At 35.3% G+C, this 17,469-nt stretch overlaps 1 protein-coding gene across 1 annotated transcript in view; it reads left to right on the top strand.

Annotated features, from left to right (window-relative positions):
• Positions 1-4,109: 4,109 nt before the first annotated feature.
• The window catches only part of LOC144440999 (neuronal calcium sensor 1-like), a 73,324-nt gene continuing 59,964 nt past the window's right edge, over positions 4,110-17,469 (top strand). Inside the window, exon 1 of the mRNA XM_078130504.1 lies at positions 4,110-4,312. Within this exon, the coding sequence (XP_077986630.1) occupies positions 4,249-4,312 (64 nt within the window). The 5' untranslated portion in view covers positions 4,110-4,248. The remainder of the gene's footprint in view (positions 4,313-17,469) is intronic.

The raw sequence follows: 17,469 nt of genomic DNA, 5'->3' as shown, positions 1-17,469 counted from the left end.
GGCTGAAGATGTGCCAGCCGGTCTAGTGGGTCTTGGTGTTTTCTCGCCACCACGGGTTTTTTTGTCACCCGAGTCACTTTTCGCAGGTTTTCCATGGGTTATGGTAGTCTGGGTTGCAGCCTCGTTGTATCTACTATGAGGCTTGTATGCTGTTGGTCGTGAGATCGGTGCATGTTCTTCTGGTTCGCATTCTTCATGATCAAATTCATCGCCAGTCTCAAAGTCGTCATCATCCTCTTCAGAAGAAGAGATACCGTAGAAGGCAACCCCTCTTTGATCTTTTTCTTGGTGTGTTTCTGTTTGGTAAGTCTTAGCAGCTTTTCCATAAACGTGTGGATTATATATGATATCATCATCACTGTCGTCGTCATAAACGAAAGAATTCACATCAGGCTTAGATGGTGGCGGTTGAACAGGTGGTTTGGAAGACTTCCCAGCCGATGATGTTTTCTCATCCCTGTTGGCAGATTTGTATGGAGTCGGACCGGCTGATTTTGCAGTACTATCAGTGTAGCCTCTATACTGCTTGTAGGATGCTGGTTTGGATGTTTTGGTGGCCGTCTTTGTACTTTTTTTCGATGTATACTTCTGAGGTTCAATTTCGTCACTTGTTTCGTAGTCTTCCTCTTCGTCAGAAGTAGAAGCATCGTGGAGGGCGACCTTCGTATCTTTACCTTTTGGTGTGTCTGTCGGCTTATCGCCTACACCCTTGTATTGCTTCGCCACTTTGTTATACATCAAAGGTGTGAAATCTCTCTCATACAAATCGTCAAGTTCTGATTCAAACAACGCCATTAAATCTGACAAATTTGGCATGTGGATTGGTGGTTGGATCGGGGCCTCGTCAGTAATATTTCTAGTTTCGAGTTGTGACCTATCAGTAGTTTGTCTAGACCCGGACGCACCATCTTGATTCAAACACGCTGCCAAAATTCCTTCCATTCTAATCGTATCCTGTTTGATGTTATAAACAAGGTCCTCCAACGTCGCAACTTCACCGTGATTAAATTGAACCTGTGAGGGCCCCCCGGTCGTCTTTGAAGCTTTAGCTGTTTCCACTTCTCGTTCCAATGTTTGAATTTGTTTTTTCAACGTAACGATGTCATTTTTCATACTTTCAATCCTCTCACTTTGGCTTCTCATAGTCGCCTTTGCCTCCGCAGCCTCCTTGCGAACCAATGCTTCGTTTCTTTTAGATCTGTCCAATTCTTCCTGATTCAAGTTAACTTTTTTCACGTTGCCTGTCTCCCTCGAATTGTCGTATCGTTGACTGAAAAATAGAGAAGCAACGTTGATTATTAAGCAATCAAAATTGTTTAAATGTCTAACTTGTCAACCATCACTGCTTTCTACATCTGTTTTAACCATTTCGTCATCACAATGTCGGAAGACGATTGATGCTTATATTCCGATTCGCTTATCCGATCAGAATAGGTTATTGTAGCTATGAAACTATGTACAGAGGCTGGAGGGGGTGGGGGGGGGGGTGGGGGGGGTGGAAGACTAAAATCTATGATTTGAGAAAAATTGCACTTCTTACCTTTTCTGTTCTCTTTTTACAGTCTCGAATTCATCATCATCATCATCATCATCATCATCATCGTCGTCGTCATCGTCATCTTCTTCATCGTCATCTTCAGTTTCACTGGTCGTTTCCTCCGTCTCATCCCCCTCCTTCTCCTCGTCATCGTCTTCCGTTTCTTCTTCTTCCTCCTCCTCCTCCTCCTCCTCCTCCTCCTCCTCCTCCTCCTCCTCCTCCTCAGTTTCGTCTCCCTCTTCCTCCTCCTCCTCCTCCTCTAGATCTGTTTCATCGTCTTCTTCTTCCTCAGTGGTGTCGGAAAAATAATAAGAGTAGAAAGCCTTGCAATCCGAATGTTTGGTCGATCCTTGAGCTGAAATAGAACGTAAAGTTGGACTACTTTCAAGGGACTCAACTATTTCGATTCCCTTTTTTTTTTTATCTTCGGTTCATTTATAATATTAGATTGCTGTATGGGAGAATTTGATATAAGCATTCGAGTTTACCTTCTACGAATGTCCACATTTTGACGAACTTGGAACCAATGAAGTAATAATATTGTTGGTCTGTATTTAAATTCTCTGAGATTGTGTATTTGGGAATTATGACAACAGATGTAAAGCTTATTTTTGATAACATTGTAAAAATTTATAGTTTACATATCTAACGCGAAGCTTGCTTCAGACCTACTGGTATTTATATCTTGAAGTTTGTTTCCATGGATGGAGTTGAATGAAATTTGATTTGGTTACACACAATGTAAAATATATAGATTTTGTTGACGTAAAAAAAAACTTACCTTTTTTCCTATAAGCCATATTTACATTCTTGAGATATTTTCAACTTCGTGTACTGCTATTAGGGATGAAATGCACACCATTCCTGACTTTATATCAACCTAGGTGCATCAGCCATGGGTGATTTTCACGACTCACAAATATATCGCGTAATTATTGTTCTGTGGACAATCAGCGACGCGCGCACGCATTTGTACAGTCATTGTGACGCGTTGCGTAGTAACTGGGTTTTATCACGTGACACAACCATTCTAGAGCTATATATCTTATCTACTCACGTACGTCGCGATATATATAGTGTCGATGCGCAAGTAGTGTCATGTCCCCCGGGTTGCCTTTAACCAGTTAATGGTACATTTTTATTACTTATTCCGGGACCTATAACTAGTAGCTATATAGATTTTCATAAAATTGGACCATAAGAGTCTGCTTGAAGACTATATGTAGGTAAACAGAACTATATGATTCAACTTTTTATTTTTTATTTTATGTATGTATGTATGTATGTATGTATGTATGTATGTATGTATGTATGTATGTATGTATGTATGTATGTATGTATGTATGTATGTATGTATGTATGTATGTATGTATTTATTTATTTATTTATTTATTAATTTTTTTTTTGGGGGGGGGCATTATTTTTATCTTACCAAGTTTTTTTTCAAGATATGTTTGGTTTTTAGAGGAAATTCAAGTTGTTGCTGATTTGATCACACTAATTTCTTAAAATGCGTTGATTTACACTAGTGCACACTAGCTTATTTTCATTTACAGTTTCTGTTGTACAAGCACTGACAGAATCATCAAATTGTTGAAGTTGGTCACTAATCTTGGTAGAAGAGAAGAGACCAATGCGTGTACATATATAACAATGGCATGATACCATAATTATATATATTTTTTCTTTAATTGAACAACGCATGTATCTATTTTATTTATTTATTTACTTATTTATTTTTATTATTTGTTTATCTATTTTGTCTCTTATTTGTTTGTTTGTTTGTTTGCTTGTTTGTTTGTTTGTTTGCTTGACTTTTTGTGAGTTGTTTGGAGGAAGAAATTCGAAATTGTTCCTTGTTTGTGACTGAACCCATGCTAGGCCGAGGTTCATGAAACTTCGGAAAGAGGAAAAGTTGGCATAGCGCCACCAACGACAATCTGCGCTAAGACGAGCCGTTGAAATAAAGTTATGCATTCATTATACATATGAGAGGAATTCAGATAAATTTGGATTGTTAATATCACCCATTATATTTCTGCTCGGCCTACTTTCAGTTTAAGAGAAAAAATGTTATTGCTACTTCTATGCAATCCACATCTTCTGCACTGTGTATGCAAGTCTAATATTTAGTTTATAGATTAAAAAATATCAACGACTACGACAATGAGGAGAGTTATTATATTTTCTGCAATTTGATTTTAGTCATAATTATAATATCAAAATATCAAAAATGAAGACAAATACATGAATCAGAAATCAAATTAAAGGAAAAAAACAGTAAAATCTTGTATATAAAAAATGAATTTATCGTGTCATTAGGCCTACCAAAATACACTTTGCACAAAACTATCAGTCGTTCATTCTTTATCTCGTGTATAAATGATTTATTATAACAATATATCTCATGATCTGTGAATGCGTAAAGATAATGATAAAAGTTAATTAAAACGAAAGTAATACTAATATACACCTTTTGAAACAGTAAGCTTTTAAGACACGCAAGGGAACTTCCTGGCGCAGTACAATATTTGGTCACGTGACCATAATAATGAATTAAACATGGCGGAGGTGAATAGCGGCTGCTGCTAGGCCCGAGTTCATTTTTTGACCAGTGCGTTTTGACAGGAACTTACTTATAAACTGCAGAACTCGGCGATCGAACTATTTCTTAGAAGCTGCTGAGTTAAGGGACTCGCGGACTTCAAAGAATGGGGAAAGGATCCAGTAAACTGAGTGCGAGCGAAATCAAGGAGCTGCAGCAGTGCACCTATTGTAAGTTCAGTTGTCTTGTAGTCTCTGAGACGTCCGAGGCTGTAATTCATAACAGTGGTTATTGTGTCCGTGACCTTGTTCACGACCATTTTATTCTGTATATGGCTTATCATAGGGTTGAACAAAAACTTAATTCTTCCGGAAATAATCCGTTTATTATATAGTTATGAACGAAATTGCGCACCGTTATCCATGTTGCCTCATTGGCATTCGAGATCGTGATCTCGCACACGAACGAAGGACTGAGCAACTGTGGTATGCATATCGTAGCCATGCGTACGCGTACCCAAGCGCATATACACAAGGTAATCGGATGTGTCAAGTAACATTACGGAATGATATTTCCTGCTCATGTACAGTTTTACTCGATATAATTTCCTCCAAAGGCTGATACGTAGTATTCTTCCCATTGATTTTTTAATTATACACGCAAATCCAGTTCATGCTGACTTCAAGTTCAACGTACACCATTAGGCATTATAGTTTAGGCGATCAAGTTACTGACAAGACATGCTAGCCTTCGTAGTTACCAGTTGTCATAGCCCCCAGATACTCAGTAACGATATCGTTGATATAGGAATCCTTTTAACGGGCTAGCTTGTCATTGTTATTGTTTGGTAGGAATTGTTTTGATGATAGCCAAGAGCCTAGGGCTATGTTTTTGAAAAATCGATTCAAACGGTAACCATATACATGTATTTATGCTTTATTATATTTGTATTTCAATGAATATCTGTATTATACCATTACATATAATTACACTTTCGAGAAATGTAGGAATATAGGTACTTGGTCTGGATGCAAATTGAAAACATTGAAAATATAATATTTTATTATTTTTGTAGACTTAATTTAACCAAATATAATTTATATATATCATACTGTATATAATTACTATGAAATATAAATATATATTATGAAATATAGGTACAAATATATGTACACTGTGTGTGTACACCATCGCAGGTATATATTTGTGCAGACCCCCCAAAAATGCATGTAAAATAATAATGTAAATATATGTACATTGTATATACGACATGTACAGTGTATATACAACATGTACAATGTATGCAACAACATAGAGTCATGTCTTAGTCATTACTGTATCTTTTTATCCCCTCAGTAATTTCTTAGGTTGAGGTTGTCTTAGTCTAGTCCCAATACGGAATCATTACGATTTATATACCCCACTCACCACATCCACATCCATACTAAGCTTGCCCTTGATATATATATATATATATATACCTCACCGCCCTTGATATATATATATATATATATATACCTCACCCCTGATAGTCAGTCACCTCAATATGATCATGACTGTACTCCCTAGTTTAGAATATAAACATACAGTCACATTTGAATACCTACCCATGTATGTTATGCCGCAACATTTCATCTTTGTTCAGCGAGGAAAATTTGAGTTACCTAAGGGGTCATGTTACTATGAGTTAGAGACGAGAAGTGACAAAACCCTTCGGTCGTCAGTATTTTCTGGCTGAATGAAGACAAATATTGGGGAATAAAAAATATTTATATCTGTATAACTATAGATAGTATAGACAAAATCAGGTAGAGTCAAAGTTTGAAAATGTTGACTCATGTTTTGTGTATCACAGAATGAATGGCATAGACAGACGTTATTGTGATGTTGAACAACTTTGGTGTAAGGCCTAATAAAAAAAATTGTGTGGTTCTAGTTACACTCAATTTTAGAATAGGTGGGGTAGGTAGATTTTTTTGATGGCAGTTTCCGGATCCACTATTCTCATGAGACTTCACAATTTTTGAAATTTTATTATTTTTTTCTTGAATATGTAAAAAAAAAAGGTTTACGGTCATCAGTGAAAAGCTAGGTGGGGTCGGGTAACCAGAACCAAACAGTTATTTTTTTAGGCCTGAGTCCCATATTTTTGTCAACATATTGAACTTGGCAATTGTATGTTGTCCATACAGGTTGCTGGTATTCTTGAACTCTTTGGTTTAATGGATTTTGTGTTGAAGATGCTTACAAATGTATATAAGTTATAATTGTGCATTTAATTGTATAAACTAATATTAGATTTAGCTTCACAGGACAGTTATTTATTGTAGGAAAATGAGAATAGAACTTATAGTATACATGTATATACTACCAATAGAAACCTGAATCAGGTTACAATACAATAGAATTCACTATAGAAGCCAGAATTGAAAAAGTACTCAAATGGTTTAATCTTATAAATGGTGTGTGAATATTATCATTGCATAGATTTCTAATGACTTAACTCTACCTCATTCACTACCCCACCTTTTTTTTTTAACCTTTTGCCTAATTACTAGTAATGTGCATTGTCTGTTCTGTTGTAAGTGATAATTATATATTGTTTAGTATGCAGTTATATTGTTTTGCCATGTTGAATAGTGGAGTGGCTGTATAATAGATGTACAAATGTACTTTGTATTTAAGTAAACAGTTACAGTTAAGTTAGGATATGGGAAACCCCCTAGCATAAACCTTATTTGTAGTATTGGCAAAAATGTCTCAGCCAAGATCTATGGTAGAACTGGAGACAGTCTGTACAAATAGATACATATTTGTGTTTAACTAGGGGGTAGGATTAGACATCCTTGCTGAAAACTGAAATGTATCAATGGCAAGAATGTATGACTCTACAAGAGATACATATTTGTATTCAAGTACGCTGTATGGAATTTGGGTTAGGGTTAGGTTAGTCCCTAGCATAACCCTAAATTGTATCATTGGCAATGCAAGAATGTAGGACAGTGGGTTGACTGTACTTTATTTATATTCAACTAGGGAATAAGATTTAGGGTTAAGATTACAACTAGGGTTAGAACTTAGAATACATACCTAGCATAAACTTGAATTGTATTATTGGCAAGAATGGATAACAGTATCTGTATCACTTTTGATACTGTAGACTAGCTGTCTCACAATTGAGCAGAAATTCTCATAGTCTGGTTTCCAACTGTGGTTCTTGATCTAACAACCCATTGTTGGTTAGATGGTAAACGCAATGTCATACATGTACACTCATTTAATATTGGTGGTGTTCAGAGTCCCCTTCCCTTTCTGTGAGTGAAGGTATAAATCGTAACGATACTTTATGGAAACTAGACTAAAATCCTCCAGGGTGGTGTGTGGCGCTGTGTGCACTTTGACCTTTGTTGGTTTTAGTCATGGGGATCATGGCATGATGATTTCAGATTTAACTGTTCTGGTGATTTCCTTACTACAACAGACTAGGCCAACTACAAGAGATTCACATTTGTAGTCAAGCTAGGGAGTTAGGGTTAGCATCAGGTAAAGATAGGAATATGATTAGACCCCTTATCATAACCCTTATTTGTATCATCTGCAATGGGTTGACAGAATCCATGTGTTTCCCTGGTGTGTCAAATCATTTTTTGCCAAAAGTAATATAAATTCAAGTCTGAATTTTAGACTTTTGCCAAAATTCAGTCGAGGATGAAATACATTTGTTGTTTTATTGTATATCTATACATGAACCTCGGCAAATTATTACTAGACAAAAGAATAACTTAAATGCCAAAGTTGAGTCATATGAACTTATACAATAAACAAACTGCAAAATTTACTGATAACATTTCCCCATGATACTGCAAAATTTTTACATGGGGCCTTAAACTGTATTTACAACTGAGATGTCTAACATTTATTTATTTATTTATTTATTTATTTATGTATTTAATTTGATATTCTTTGTGTCCTAAAAACCAGAGGGTTGGTAGCCTTGATCCGAATATGGTTTCTAACTGTGTTAGTGGAGGTGTAAACGTAACAATATCGTATCATAACTAGACTAGAGCGCTGGATATGGCTCTTTTTTTCTGTAAATTTTATTCAAGTACTGTAGTGATAAGTCCAGACACCTTACAGTAATAAACAATGACATAACAGAACTAGAAATACTGTGAAAATAAACTGTGTACTCAAAATAGTATGCTACATTCCATTGTCGAGTATTTGAATTACAGTTTGCCACTTGTTCTACTACTCAGTGGTCATTTTACTGTCTTTAGTACAATGTATAAAGAAATTGATAGAATGCCTGTCATACATAAGATGGCAGGTACAGATGTATTGTGTGTTTAAACTCTTGACATTTCTCTTATATAGATAATGTATTGGACAAGGTCATTCGGCCTATTAAGTTAGACTTTTTTATATGCAGTGAGAAATATAATCATAAAAACATGAATAGATAAGATATGCTAAGGATAGTGTTTAGCAATGCCAGATTATATTGATACTACTATGGAAAGCAAGGTATCGGCAAACTCTAACAAATGTAATAACTATTGTGCAATATGTTGATATAAGCTACAGTTTGTATATACAACTGCAAAATATTTGATTACAACACAAAAGAGCACAACAGACCAAAATACGAACAGCACAAGACAAATACTTACAGGAGATACACATATATACTAAATATTTACATTGTCATCAAAAACTATCCATGTTTTTACCATTTATAAAATGAAGTAAGGTACATGTATCAAAAATTCCAGGGCCTTCTCTGTCTTTGTTGAAACACCAGCCACCTTAAAACAAGTTGATGGATCGTTAGACTTTTCAAATTTATACTGTGAAGATTATATGTTCTACCACTTCAGGTTATTCAAAACGTGATGCGTACTAATGACAGGGAATTTGATTATTATCGTGAGACAGCTAATAACGTTCATAACCCCAATTAACTTTTAATGAATCTATTTTTCTACTTGGTAAGATAATAATTACAACAGTGGTTGTCCTAATTGCATTTTATATGCCCACATAAAATTAGCTTATTGATAATCTGAATTCTTGGTACCTGCAACAGCATTTTACCTCACTCTAGATGGTCGAAATACAAAATGTAGAACAAGAAGGTCGACTTATTCTCACACAGACAACTATATAGTAATGCATGTGAAGCGCGTAGAATGGAAGTTATGGTGTCGACCAAGAAATCAAATGTTCGTTGTTTTAACATTCTCGCCAACCAGAGTTATTATTTCTACCACTACACTTCAAAATACAGTAGGGACCGGCTCACTAAGAACGGTACTGTAAAACGGTCATGGTTTGCGACGATGTGTTTTAATGATGCACCTAGGCAGTAATATTCTATTTCAGATACAAAGAATTTGCCGACAGTAGCATATTACAGTGTTTTATTTAAGGGCGGTAAGTAGGTAAAATCTACCGGGGTTCCCACATCATTTTACCGGGGTTCCCCACCTAAACTATGATACATTGCATGGGAACACTACAGTTTTACCTCTTTCCCCCTTTCTGTTACCGGGGTTCCCAAACCTTAGAAAAAACACTGTGTTACATGTATATAGTATACAGAATGAAAAATTCATAGGTTATATGGTATAACATACACATACGTGTACCTGTATATATGGTACTCAGAATGATAGTCGGCCCATTGTCATTAGCCATAGATGTTTGCAGCTATATCTATATGCCATACATGTACCAGAAAACATAAATTAACACTTGTCAGATATTAGAAACCTGACATGCATGATTGTCTCTAGAAATGAATGATTTTAGTCGCCAATTTACAATCCAAACAGCATTCTCAGATGTAAAAAGGACCTTGGGATTTTATGAGTTGCAGTAATACCTAATCCTGGGTGATCAGAGAAAACCAGTTAAGAGTTCGCATATACATGTATTTCTATAACTTGATACGTACATGTATCATAATTCTGGTGAGGAACCCCAGTAACAAGTCTAGTTAAATAAGGGATTTTACGTCTCGTTGCAGATCTCGCAAGATATGCAAATATGCCTAGCAACAAAAGTTGTCAAATGTGATCGTGGTCAAGCTTTTGTTTTGGCCGTGCGATGATGTTGAGAACAATAGCGTTACTAAGTGTTTGACACTTTCAGCTTGACTCTCATGTGGTTGCTATGGATGCAGTGGCTCACACGAGATCTTGTGAGATCTGCTGCGAGACGAAAAACAGCTTATTTTACCTCCTTTACATGATTGAACTACGCACCACACTTTATAAAAACATTATTTGTGAGTGTGACAAGATTATTTACAGTGGATCAAGGTTATAAATGGAATAGGGATGATACCACATTTCCCACAATGCACTATTCAAGATGGTAGATTTGCCAGTTTAGTGTTCCTTATATACAAGTAAATGTATCTTCGATCAACCTGTTACAAAATAATGTTCTGACGCAAAAGAAAATCGTGTCACTGGTCTCATCCCAATTGCCATTTCAACATCTGGATAAACATTTCTTCAGAGGTTGCAAAAAAAGAAAAAAGACAAAAAAAAAGAATTTGTTTGTGAGAATGCACATGTATGAGAAGCCCCAATGACACTTGTATCTGCAAGACTAATTAAATAAACGAAAATCATTTTGCACTAGTTCATTTTGCTTATTTTTTAATTGTATTATATCTGTACCTTAAAACTAATTTGACAACGTTACCTAATTAATTACTTAACACCACTCCAGGAAATAAAGACATTCTCGTAACCTTTGAGTTTATAATTTGACATCACATATATTTCACTCATTTGAAAAGAAAATGCCAAATTGAAACTTGCTCCGTATTCATTGTTCTGTGGCTGTGATTCAATGTTGCCTCATGGGAGTTAGTAGTCATATGTGTAGGTATTAGATGGACAATAAATATTCATGACTTCTAATTGTGTATTACCTTCTGATGAATAGGTCATGAATATATATTCTTCATCTAGTGCATGTCTGCTACGTGTACAATGTACATTTTAACTCCAATGAGGCAATGCTAAACCAATGTTAGGACAATGAATGTGAAGCCAGTTTCAATTTGGAAGTTCTTGGCCGTCAAAATATTGTCGTCATGACATCAGATAATGAGTTCAGTTTGTTATGACAGTGTTGTGAGTCCCATCACATAGATTTATTCCATCACGTAGGTTCCATTAAGCTTGCATGTAATATATTTAGAGTTGATAACACTATGTATGCATGTTTTCTGATAATACTTGCATGTTAAGAGGGGGGTCTAAAGTGGCTATATACATTTGTAAGACATGTCCATTTGTGCTTTATCTTCAGATAAGTGCATATCATTATCTTTGAACCAGTAAAAACTACAATTTTTCATACTGAACATGTACTTTAAAAAAAGTGTATCGTATATATATATTATGTATGTTTCTGACTGGGGGTATTTTTATGATTATTTAGATAAATACAAATGATTCGTTTGAGCTGGTAAAATCCATCTTTATATATATTACATGTACTATACATGTCCTGAGACTTATATACAACAATACAATGTTTAAGTGTATGGTCATTATATTTTTTATGTTTATTCTGATAAGTACGTATAATTCCTTTGAGCTGGTTAAAAACAGTTTTTACCTGTATATGAACATGTACTCTAACTTACGCATAGGTTTATGGTTGTGGTATTTCTATTAATTATTCTGATCAGTATCAATAATTTCTTTTGATCTTGTAAAAAAAAAAAATCATTGTCTGTGCATGTGTATACTCTCTGTGCATGTGTATACTGTCTGTGCATGTGTATACTGAACATATAAATGCATACATGTAAGTTTATGGTCATAGTATTCAGATAAGTACATGTATGAATAATTTCCTTTGATCTAGTAAAAAACCATTTTTATCTATATCAATATACATTTACTGCATATATAAGTACTTTTGACTTTATACACAAATGCATAAGTTTATGGTCATATTTAGAGTATGCTAATATTTGTTCAGAGAAGTATGTAAAAAAATTTTTGATCTGGTAAATAGCATTTTTATCAATATATCTATCAATATACTGCATAAATATTGACTTATGCAAATGTACGTAGGATTATGGTCATATACTTTTGTGACTATTCAAATATATAAGATTAATTCCTTTGAGTAAAATGGTAAAAACCATCTTTATCCATGCACTGAAAGGTACTTATATAGACTTGTATAATTTTATAGGCTTGTGGTTGTTGGTACAATGTACTTGTACAGTTGTTGTGGGTTTGTATAGGTATTTTCTTTCTAAACACCACCTATAAACTTGGTTGAAGTATTAAATCCAGGGGTGAAAAAGTCATTTTGTAAACTGGTGGTCCCCGGACCAGTGCCTGAAAAAATCCAGTGGTCCTGCTGAAAGAATTAGTGGTCCCAGGTCCCACTAATGTGAAACATTAAATCTTACCTATGAATCTGTATATTCAGACAACTTTTTAACATAGTTATTAACAGTAAGGTACTGGTCTGACGGACCAGACAAGGTAAAATTTGTGTGGTACACCCAAAAAAATCGCTAGCCCCGGACCCAGGACCAGTGGATTTGTTCACCCCTGAAATCAGATTATCAGAGAAATCTGGGATTTGACATTTGATTGTAAAGATAACAATACAGAGAAGTACATCATTTGATGAACTATCTTTACCTGTATGTGTCGTTGAGAAAGTATAGTAAGGTCGTATCTGCTATGCAATTCTATAGGCAGATCCGACCGTACTGCACTGACTGTAGTATACTTAGGCTGGTACAGATTGATAGGTTTACATTCATCGATATTTCATAACACTGACTATTTCTACTGGAGGTTAGATTAACAATCTTTGCTGTAGGCAAATTTGCATGAAACAGAAATAATAAATTCATGTTTGCACATGAATATTCATGACTCCTGAGTGCTTATTCCCTTCAGTGTACAACATCTCATGAATATTCATTGTACAACTGTGAATATGTTATTCCTGTTGACTGCCATTAGGCAATGGTCCACAGCAAAGATAGCCTGTAGAAGCGCAAGTGATAAGATCAGTTTGATGTTTCTCAGAAATCACAAGTAATTATAGGTGATATAAAATCATGAAACTACCCTCCAGGACCCTTAGTGTATGAAAATGCCTTTATTTCGTGGAGTAGCATTCCACTGAAATCACATGTATATTACTCTCTCTGAGTCCTGTTCAGAACATTTTTAACGAGAACATTGAAAGAAATCAGAGACTGCGGAACACAGATTTGGATTTATTTTTTTAGAAGGCAGCTAAGAAAAACCCTTGTAAGTTGTAATGATGTGGAAAATAACAGAATGAAAAATAACCCAACCCCAAATGAGTTGTGCTTTGAAACATCTAGAATAGTCTAATATAGCCTTTTAGTGAAGTAGTCGTGCCATGAACAGTGATAAGCAGTCTGTGATAATACAGGAAAACAAATGTACAATGTAAGTTAATAGGCCCAATTCTGATATACTGCAGTTATTATTGTAATGTGATCTGTCATATCCACGGATCGCAGTCTAGGTCATTCAAATCCACTCTCCATCTCTCCTTACTGCAACCATTCCCACCTGAGACCCTCTAATGAAGAGTTCAAGGCATTTACCCTTCATCCAGGGATTGCTTTCTAATGTTATACATTATTGTCACATCTTGTAATATCTGTATCACGTTTCTAGGTGTGTTGCATGGAGGGTTTCTAAATATATAATACATACATCCATCAGACCATATTGTCTACTAGTTACAATGTGACATGCATTACCTGTGACACCCAAATAACATGATTACCCTGTCTGTCACACTCATTTATAGCGTTCACATCAAATGTAAATAACTCAGTTGCCTTAATTACAAGCTCAGTGTGGGCCCTTTCTAATGTGGTTAATTTGTAAACAATGCTGCCCACAAAACAGAAAGTCAAGTGAGTGGGCTGAATAGAATAGGTCTATAATGTAGATTTATGTCTAGAGGCTGTTTTATGACATCTATGTTTACAATCAGTCCATGGCTGTTCACTTGTTTTGCACTGCTAACATTGCTTACACTATAATCAGTGACTATTTACTGGCTTTGCACTGCTAACAATGTAACATTGTTTACACTGTAGTCAATGACTATTTACTTACTTTGCACTGCTAACATTGTTTACACTCTATTCAATGACTATTTACTTGCCTTGCACTGCTAGCATTGTTTACACTCTATTCAATGACTATTTACTTGCCTTGCACTGCTAACATTGTTTACACTCTAGTCAATGACTATTTACTTGCCTTGCACTGCTAACATTGTTTACACTCCATTCAATGACTATTTACTTACTTTGCACAGCTAGGACAACTATATACATGTACTATGATTGATACAGTGTTCATTTCGCTAGGAATACCTACATTTTGCAGTATATGCAGAACCAGTGTCAGGTCAAGGGGTAGTCCCAAGTGACAACATGCATCACGATATCTTTCTTCATTCAACTGACAGAAATGCAAGTAATCTACAGGTACATGTACATGTACAATGTATGAGCCTTTACACTTCATGTCGGCAGAAATGAAACCATTATCATGTCCCAAGTATTTTGTGGCTGAGTAGAATTAAAATGAAGATAAATATTGGAGAATAACATAATTACACATACACGTAGCATGTACCTGCACAAGCTTATTAACAATACTTTTGGGGGGAACGGCAGTGTTTTTGCTAAGGTTGAAGAACCCTGGTTACAGATGAAGGAAATCAGGTGAAACATGCATAAATACATTTCTATATCATGCATGAACAATAATTACATCGGTACCTGTGAATATAAAATGTACCTTGGAAACTTTAAGTAGATTTTACCTTCTTGCCGTACATAACAAAAACACTGTAATCCCATGGAGGTAAATTGCATACACTTACATGTTTTGTATATATACACAACCTTTTGAATATTCCAAAAAAAATTAAATAGTATTATAAAATAATTTGTCATGCCACCCAGTGTTGAATCAGAAGTGGGAGTCATCAAAGCCCACACAGGATAAACACAGAAGATGTGAAATATATATTGTAAATAAAGTATATTGTAAATGAATGTTTTGTGCATGACATTTTATCTAACCTGTCTACATTGCTGAGCTGTGACTGTGATGGCTGTCAATACCTATCTACATCACTGATCTGTGTTTACAATACATGACGTAGTTCTTGCAGATACTCAGTTTGTTATAGTAGCCTTTCAAACTTATCCACACCCCAAAAGCCTTTATCAGAGTACCTGTATGTTTAGATTTAGGTAATATTTATATTTGCATGACATATAATTAGTAAATTACATATCATTATATGCCATACAAGTACTGTGGCAAAACTGATAAGCTAGTTCCATTCACATTGAATTTTGTAGTAGTACTACTACAGTGTTGACATGAATCACATACCAAAGCAGTCCAATGTTAGCATAGCCTTCATTTGTTCCAATCATTCAGAAGTAACCCTGAACTTTGACCATGGGAACCTTCCTTATCCAGGAAACTAAATACACTTACTTAATCAAATGGAAATTTGTGTCCACACAAAAGTTATGTCGGCGCTAATCACCCTCCTTTACCTATATTGTTATTAACTCAACTCTGGGCCAACACAACTGTTCATATTTTGTTTTTCCTCTACATGTATGTTGTTAAGTGTAGAGTCGACTCGGAGTCAACATAACTAGCTAAGAGTGAACCCCCCCCCCCCCCCCCCCTATGTTGCCTACCTGTAAAGGGGGGGGGGAGTGTTTCAAAGTTACACAGCGACATTTACATAATGACTTCATTTGAATAATCAAACAGTCTGATTTTGATAATCACTCCCTATGGTAACCAATTAGCTAAGGAGATCTATTTACATTGTATGCAAGTGGAGTGCAGGCAAGAGCTATTGTAGACACAGATCAGCTACATAGACAGGTTCATTTTTATCAGGTTGGGTACGACCCAAAACATAGGCAAACCATGTGGCATCATAACATTTCAGACACTATTACTAACAGCTGGTAAAGTAGAAACTGTATGCAACAGCTGGTGTCTGTAAACAGAGAGTTGACAATAGGTAAAATTAACCCCCAGACAAAGTGTCAAGACAGTGTCACACAGCGAATTTCACAATACCGTGCAGCTTTTCTGTTTGATACAACCACACAGAAACCAAATAAGAAACTGGACATGCTACACTTTACAATAGCAAGACTGAATGAGTATAGTTTCTTGCTACATTTTGTCTAAGTGAAATGTACTACACATGTCACCATACAGACATCAAATGAACACCGCAAAGGACATTTTACGTGCCCTTCATCGGGTGTTTGATACTAAGAAAAACATTGGTGTCTGAATGTCTGCATGGAGTTGCAATACATTTAAATAATTTATTTCATTTAGACTACATGTAGCAAAAAAATGCAATCTTGCTATTAAAGTGTGACATATGCAGTTTCTTGTTTGTTTCTGCATGGTTGCATCAAACAGAAAAGCTGCACGGTATTGTGAAATTCACTATACATACTATCGGTGGCAGTGGATCTGGCATTCGTCTCAAATAACCGCACAAAAAAACTGCTGTCCACTACAAAACATTATATTATTCTTGGATGTTACTAAGTGTATAATATAAATACTTTGAAACAATGAACAGTAAGATATTCAAAGGTTGCCTTAGTTCCTGTGAAAGTCATATATAGCCCCCTTTGTTTCTCTTCATTACTACTTATTTATTGTTGTGCTGATTATATCATGAATATTGATAAGCTCATGAATATTAATAATGTCCAGGACTCTAGTTTAAGTTGAGAGGTCCGTGCTTATATTATTATTTCACATATAGCTGATAATAGTAGTGATTTTTGGGCTAGAAATTTATTCCTACTGATAGAATAATTACACTGTGTTTATTGTCATTTGAATAATCAGGCTGTTTGATTATGCAAATGAAGGTAAATTATTGGTAATATTTATGTTGATTTGATATTTGTAAATGTCATTATTAAAGTGAAAATCTATACTAATCACCAGCTCCCCCATCACCGCCATACATGTATACTATACTAGTGTTCCTAATACTTACAAAAATGTAAAAGAATACATTTTGTGCATTTCCATGTTGTAACCATTCCCTATGTTTGATATTATGGAATCCATGGAAAGGACACTCTGATAATACGGAATACCAGTAATGCAGTATTTGGGTTGTACATTGCATGTTTGATAAATCATTAGCCCATGATTATTTGATGCATGTGATATTATCACAAGCTGTTGTAATTATTTATTATTGTGATACAATACCATGCAATGCGGTTCAATTCAATTCAGTA

This window comes from Glandiceps talaboti, chromosome 10 (assembly GCF_964340395.1).
Source record: "Glandiceps talaboti chromosome 10, keGlaTala1.1, whole genome shotgun sequence".
Lineage (NCBI taxonomy): Eukaryota > Metazoa > Hemichordata > Enteropneusta > Spengelidae > Glandiceps > Glandiceps talaboti.
This window is presented reverse-complemented; position numbering and strand designations above follow the sequence as displayed.